Source organism: Tarenaya hassleriana, unplaced genomic scaffold (genome assembly GCF_000463585.1).
Source record: "Tarenaya hassleriana unplaced genomic scaffold, ASM46358v1 Cleome34, whole genome shotgun sequence".
Lineage (NCBI taxonomy): Eukaryota > Viridiplantae > Streptophyta > Magnoliopsida > Brassicales > Cleomaceae > Tarenaya > Tarenaya hassleriana.
In genome coordinates this window covers 362621-369326 of record NW_010966542.1, presented here as the reverse complement: position 1 = coordinate 369326, position 6706 = coordinate 362621, and the positions used below count along the sequence as shown (strand labels likewise).

Below are 6706 nucleotides of genomic sequence, written 5' to 3'. Positions count from 1 at the left end.
CCCCCCCCCCCCTGAATTTCAGTTTTTTTTTATCCCCCTTTGCACGCGTGTTCTATGGAATCAAAGCTCGACTGCTTGTTGCAGAGGAGGAATCTTCATCGGACCCAGATCTTTCACGATCATCGTCTCCTTGCTCCGTCTGTTTCAGGTATCCAACTACGGGGTTTTCTTCGTCTCTGTCGGAATCTTCAAATTCTGTCGAACTCAGTGATTTCAACTCGAACCCCACTCGGATTCTTGTCAGAAAGTTCGCGTCTTTTCCTGTATAAAGTTCCGGGCTCTCGCTATTTTTCCCGGGAAAGCAAGGAAATTTCCGGGAAAAGAGAAGGGTTTTCTACTCTGCAAAAGAACTTTGATCAGTGATTTTCTTCACTTTGGTGTGCCAGGGATGATGCAGGCGTCAATGGTGGAGATTCTGAAGAATTTGGTACCAAACCATCGGTTAGGTTTTCAAGCCGTGAAGCTGAACGGAGAAAGAGAGAGAAGGTTTACAAAGATGTTCTGCAAAGCTACGATCTGTTACCTGAGAGAATCAGCAGCCTGAATGCCTCAAGACTCAAACTTTTGAGGTACGATCGATTTCAGATTCGAGATTATACAAATACGGTGAAACTATTTGGGTTTAAAGGAGATGATACGGCAATGATGCTTGTTCTGTGGATTTCATCATGACCCTCTTTCAGGAATAGTTCCAAGGGACAAAAAATTGTATTCTTTATAGGTTTGATTCATTTCTCTGTAGCTGCTTCTGTTCTGGAATCTGTTTCATCGGGAATTTTGTTCTGTTCGTTGTCTAGTTCTCGGTATAAGTTGGTTGCTTACTCTGTCTCTGGATTGCAGCGTTATGGCATAGTTTCCTTAGCTTGAAATGATGAGTTATGTGTTTGTAAACATAAAAAAAGGACATGGAAGAATTGATGTTATAATTGTTTATGTAACGCAAATGGTTAGCTATTCTCCTGGAGCATGGGGAGGAAGAAGAGCCAGTGAAGTCAAATTGAAGGAATATGATGTTCCGGAAACAACATCAATCATCTTAGTTGGCCTGAAAGGCTCCGGGAAAAGCAGCCTAATCAACAGGATCATAAGGGTGATCGAGGATGATCGGTTTGCACCCGATAGTGCCCAAATATCAAGTAAACTTTTTTCTCCAGTATACATATGTTTTCCGGAAAAAAAAAAAAAAACGGGATTTTTATAACAAGGAAGAAGTGAGTTCATGATCTTGGTTTAACTGATTTTGAGGGAAAAAAAACTGTCCTCAGTTTGTTTCTATGCTTGTAGATGGTTCTTCTTCTTCAGAAGGCACCTTCTTTCTTCAGGAATATGAAATCCCGAGAGCTTCTCCGACCTTTTCCCTATACGACACTCGAGGGTTATGCCAAAACTCCTCTGATAACATTAGCACGATCAAGCGATGGATTACGCAAGGTGTTCGTCATGGAAACCCTGTCATCTGGTTTGATCCTTCTTCCGAGAAAATCTTTTTTCAGTATTGTTTTTCTAGAAAAACACTGTTACTGTTTTTCTCATCACATGGCTCCTTTCTCCTCGGGTTTCACCCCCTTTTGTTAGGAAATCGGACTGTCCTGATGTAAAGAAGATGCTGAAACTTAAAACTCACGGGCTTAGCGGTATCGGTAGCAAGACCCGGAAGAAGATTAACTTCGTCATCTTCGTTGTGAATGCGGTGGATGTCTTGAAATCAATGGAGAGCTCTAGCCCGACACAGTCGAGCCATGCCCAGATGATCTCTACAGCTTTCAACTGTCCTTTCCTATCATTTAAAGGTAATTTCCGGTTTCTAAGCTTTCTAGTTTCAAAACTTTCACACTTTAGGCATAATATTTAGCATCCTTCCTTCTCTTACAGATGTTGTTGGTTTGCATCTGATGAGACGCGAATCTTGATATCGTTCCATATTTGTAAGAAAATCTGAAATTCTCCAACTGAAACTGTTTCTCAGATGACAAGCCAGCAGTAGTTATGACTCATGGAGACATACTTTCCCGGGAAGAACGAGCCCGAGCTCGGGTTTTCTTGGGAGATCTTCTCGGTATTCCAGCTGACAGGCAGATATTTGACATACCCGGTAACGATATCGAATGCATTTTATGGATTCTTGTTTCGGATATCGTTTTTTTGGAGATTGAAGATTGCAGATTCGATTACAGAGAGCCAGGATGCAGCCACAGAGCTAACCATATGTGATTTGCTTCGCCATTGCCTTGAACACGCGGATAAGAACCTCCTCCAGTTTCTTCCCTCAAAGAACTCCTTCAACTTTCAGGTTAGTTTCTTGTTTATCCCATCTCTTCATCTGAGTTTTTGTTTTTATCTTGTGAGATTTTAGGGTTTTTCCGGATAATGGGTTCTTACTTCTTCGTCAAGTAACGTAGAAACCGGTTCTCATATTGAACCGGTTTAGAGATTCATTTCATGGGGTTCGGTTCGGTATGCGAATCTTAAACCCTAAACCCAGTTATCATATAAATGGTTAAAAAATATCATATTAAAAGGCATGTTTAAATATGGTTAAAGATATAATAACATACTAATCATAAATTTCTTAATTTATACCATATTATGTCAAACGGGCTTGCCGGCCTGCCCGATGGTTTTGGGTTTGGGTTCGGACCGGCCTAAATTTTTTCGGATCTACAAAACGTGCCCGAAGCCTGACTCTATACGACTCGGGTTTGGTTTTTCAGATCGGGTCATTTCGGCCGACTGGATTAACGTTTTCTCTCTCTCTCTCTTTTATTGAGCTTTCAGGACGACCTAAAAACATGTTGGGTTTAACTCGACCAAACCTAAAACCCTATTGAAACCGGACTCGAAAGCTTAAATTTTTTCAAGCCTACAAATTCAACCCCGAACCCCGAACCCCGAACCCGATCATTTTTCGGATGGACTAGGGCCGAGTTTCGGATCTCGTATCAAAATTGATTCCCCTAATATTATTATATAAACTTTAATTTTAACAGTTAATAATATAATAGCATACCAATTATCCTAAACTTTGAAATATAATTATAAAATTTTAAATTTGTAATGGATTCATATTGTTAAAGCATGTGACTGTGACTAAATGAAAATATAATATGCAATCTGCATTATTCATAAATGGGATATTTTGCTAATAACTTGTGATAATAATAAAGTTCATGTATTAGATTTTTTTTCCCAACCAATGCAATATGGTTGAATTCCACCATCCAACCAACTTATCCCAATGAATCAATACGTCGATAATTTAAGTTGTGGTTATACTAACAAGTAGCAACCGCATTAGACTAATATCAACCGCCTTGTTATTTTTGTTTGGATTCGTTAGTTTTATATAAAAAAAAATTATTTAGGTTCGGTTTTTTATGTTGTATTAAAATCATGTTTATGTTAAATTTTGGTTTGGATCGTTTTATTGATAAAAATATTTATTTTTAACTTTTTTCTTTTTTCTTTTTTCATTTATTCTTATTTTATGTTGTAATTTAATTCAGTTCCATTATCTGTAACCGAATCAAAACAAAATCCATACTCGCAATGTATACATTTCGGTGCTAACATTTTTTCCCCTCTATGGTCACATGTTCTTATGGACAGGAGAATGGCGTCATACAATGGACCATATGCACAAGTTCCTTTATATTATTATTAGCCGTAGCTCTGGTGGTCATCGTGGCCTATTACCACGCGCCTAAGCCGCCGATGGGCGCGTGGCCTAAGCCCAACGTGCTAAAGGGTCACGCGCGTAAAGGCGATTGGGGGAAGATGCGACACTTGTGGTTCGATGACGACTAATGGAACTGGTTTCAAGTCGGATGCGCATTTCTCTCTACGTATAAATACAGTACCGCGTTGTATGCGAGTGATGGATTCTACGTATTTCATACGTCTTTCTATGTGTAATGTGATGTATGTAGCGAAATAATAATAATAATAATAAAAAAGACAATATTTGCATTACGTTGAAAAACGTATGCTCCGGCATTTCATGTGATCTATATTTAAGATATGGTTTTTGTTATGAATTTATGGCAAAACAAAAAAAAAAAGTCTAATAGAAACATCTATTGAACTCCATAAATATGAGATGACTGTCCTTTTGCTGTCGTGTTATGGCGAGCAATACCGTCTCTGGCTCGGGCCATGGCACCTGCCGCTTGGACCGCGGTGCCTTGCCTCTTCCCTCGGTTGTCGAGATGGTAGAAAACCCTTTCGATCGACTTCCCGATGATATTCTATCCGAAAAAATTGCCATCCGGGTTGCCACCAACGGTTACCAATCCTTCTGTGCATTTCGAGCCACTTGCCGTAGATTCCGAGCAGTCGGATCCACCGGTTCGATGTATCGAGATGTGGATTTGACTGTCCCGTTCTTCCGAAATCCGTTGAAATTCCTTCTCGAAGACGGTATCCACCACAAGTTCTTTCTTTATTGCCTCGCCCATGAAAACCCTTCGGCGCTCTATCTTCAGGGCGTGTACGAGGCCACGGTCCGAATCCGAGAAACCTCGATCGAGCTGTTGAGGCGAGCGGGCGATCTCGGGTACCGAGAGGCAAGGTTTCTTCAAGGGCTTGTGGTGATATGTTACGACCGGAACGTGGAAGGAGAGGCAATACTCGAGCTCCTCAAGTGGCGCGACGATTTTCGCGAAGCCTCGAGTCTTGCTTGTCGTGTACGTAGCCACGTCGCATGCGTTTCTCGCAATGGGAAAAACGCGTACGGGCGAACACTTCGTTATCCGTTCCCGCTCTGCGGTCACGCCTTTGGTGAAATTTGTTCGGAGTGCTTCCTTCATTTCGAAACACAGATCTTATCTTATTTCTCTGGTCATAACGACGACGATAAACAATAATTATAATTATATATATGTATGGAGCCATATATATATATATATGTGTATATATATACACACACACATAGACTCCTGCAATTTGTATTCAATGAAATTTATCATACATATGTGTGTATATATATTATGGAAGAGTGTTACACAGTTTGAGAATAAATTGTTATGTAATCTTTATAACGAAAGATGTTTGTAAATGGTGTGGAGTTGCAATCTTCTTCTTTAATTGTATAAAAATATCTATTAGAAAGTGGGATCTCATCCACGGGAAACAAAGATATGTTAAAAGAGGTTTGCAAATAATAATTTATAAAATTACCATATTTTTTTTCTTACAAGAAAGGCAGAACAAAACGTAAGACATTGGTCATTAACAAAAATGAGAAATTCAAATACGATAATTATTTTTCCAAAACTAGAGACCCGAAGTCAAAATTGAATAACAAGGTGTTACACGTGTCAGAATATCATTGGATAATTTAATAGACTGCCATATATGCCACGTCAACGATCGGATTTCCCTCGTCGCCGTGTCTACAAAACGTCTCCCTCTCTCTGCAACGCATCAAAAACGCTCCCATAGATACACACAGAAACAGAGACATAAACAGAGCAAGAGAGAGACATCTCTCTCTCCAGTTCCGTTGTTTCTCTCTCTAGAACACGGAGAAGAAGAAGAAGAAGTGCATAACAATGGGGAAGAGAAGAGGTATCCCCGCAGTGAACGTGCTTTTCGGGTGGCTGAGAAGGCAGTCGAAGAAGGTTAAGACAACTCTCGCGGTATTCCTGTCTCTGCTCCTCGTCGTGTCTTTGAGATTCACAGTGAAGAATCACAACCATTTCTTCGTGGCATCCGAAGCCATTCACGCCGCCGGGATTTTTGTTCTGATCTACAAACTCACCCGTCAAAAGACTTGCTCCGGTAACATCCTCGTTTTTTGGGGATTCTCTAGTGATTCTTCATATTTTTTTAGGGTTCATGTCTGAGATCGTGAATCGTGATGCGTTCAAAATTGTTGTTGATCATCATCATGCGTATGTTAGCTGTAGCTAGTTTCCACTCATCAATATGCTGATGATGGGTTTAAGATGGTGATTATGAGATTTAGGGTTCATCGTGAAGCTCGATTCAATGTCGTTTTCTCTGGGATTCCTCTCTATTGAATGAATTTCTATGCAAAACGGCACATATATTGGATTCAGTGCATGATGCCTGATGTTGTCCCCATGATTTTGAGTTTGAAATCTCTTACAAGCTCTTTGCTTTGGGATTGAACATATGTGATAGGTCTTTCTTTGAAGTCTCAAGAAATCACAGCAACATTCTTTGCTGTGAGATTGATCTGCAGCTTAACAATGGAAGGCGACATCCACACCATTCTCGATCTCGCCACGTTCATATCGACTCTATGGGTTATTTATATGATTCGGTACAAGCTGAGCTCTTCTTATGCCAAGGATCTTGACAATGTCCACATTCACTATCTGGTAAATTACTGCTTTTTGTCTCGTTGGAAAACTCGTACGAGATGGACAAAGATCATCGGATGGTTTTAAGCGAAATCTCGGGTTTTTCTTTTTATGTTTCTCAGGTTGTACCATCTGCCATCCTTGCCATGCTTATCAATCCTAACACTCATCATCATTACATCTTTCGAGTCATGTGGGCATTCTGCGTTTACTCTGAATCTGTCTCTGTTTTTCCTCAGCTTCGAATGATGCAAAATGCCAAGGTACGTACTGCACCACACCGAGGTCCGAAAAAATTGCCATATCGGAATTACCAGCCATTGTTTTAGCTCATCTTTGTATCTTCCGCTCATCTTTGATATATACTTGACCGCTTTATA

At 40.2% G+C, this 6706-nt stretch overlaps 2 protein-coding genes across 3 annotated transcripts in view; both read left to right on the top strand.

Annotated features, from left to right (window-relative positions):
* Positions 1–3969, top strand: part of LOC104821658 — a 4207-nt gene extending 238 nt beyond the window's left edge. Inside the window, exons 2-9 of one of the 2 annotated variants that reach the window (XM_010552598.2) lie at positions 149–263; positions 387–569; positions 952–1136; positions 1285–1459; positions 1576–1790; positions 1967–2092; positions 2175–2290; positions 3607–3969. In XM_010552598.2, the coding sequence (XP_010550900.1) occupies positions 149–263; positions 387–569; positions 952–1136; positions 1285–1459; positions 1576–1790; positions 1967–2092; positions 2175–2290; positions 3607–3804 (1313 nt within the window). In that variant the 3' untranslated portion in view covers positions 3805–3969. Of the gene's footprint in view, positions 1–84; positions 264–386; positions 570–951; positions 1137–1284; positions 1460–1575; positions 1791–1966; positions 2093–2174; positions 2291–3606 lie in introns of both variants that reach the window. The other variant, XM_010552599.2, reaches the window with a different exon arrangement.
* Positions 3970–5443: 1474 nt separating this feature from the next.
* Positions 5444–6706, top strand: part of LOC104821657 (putative ER lumen protein-retaining receptor C28H8.4) — a 2936-nt gene continuing 1673 nt past the window's right edge. The window contains exons 1-3 of the mRNA XM_010552597.2: positions 5444–5778; positions 6145–6344; positions 6449–6589. Of these exons, the coding sequence (XP_010550899.1) occupies positions 5550–5778; positions 6145–6344; positions 6449–6589 (570 nt within the window). The 5' untranslated portion in view covers positions 5444–5549. The remainder of the gene's footprint in view (positions 5779–6144; positions 6345–6448; positions 6590–6706) is intronic.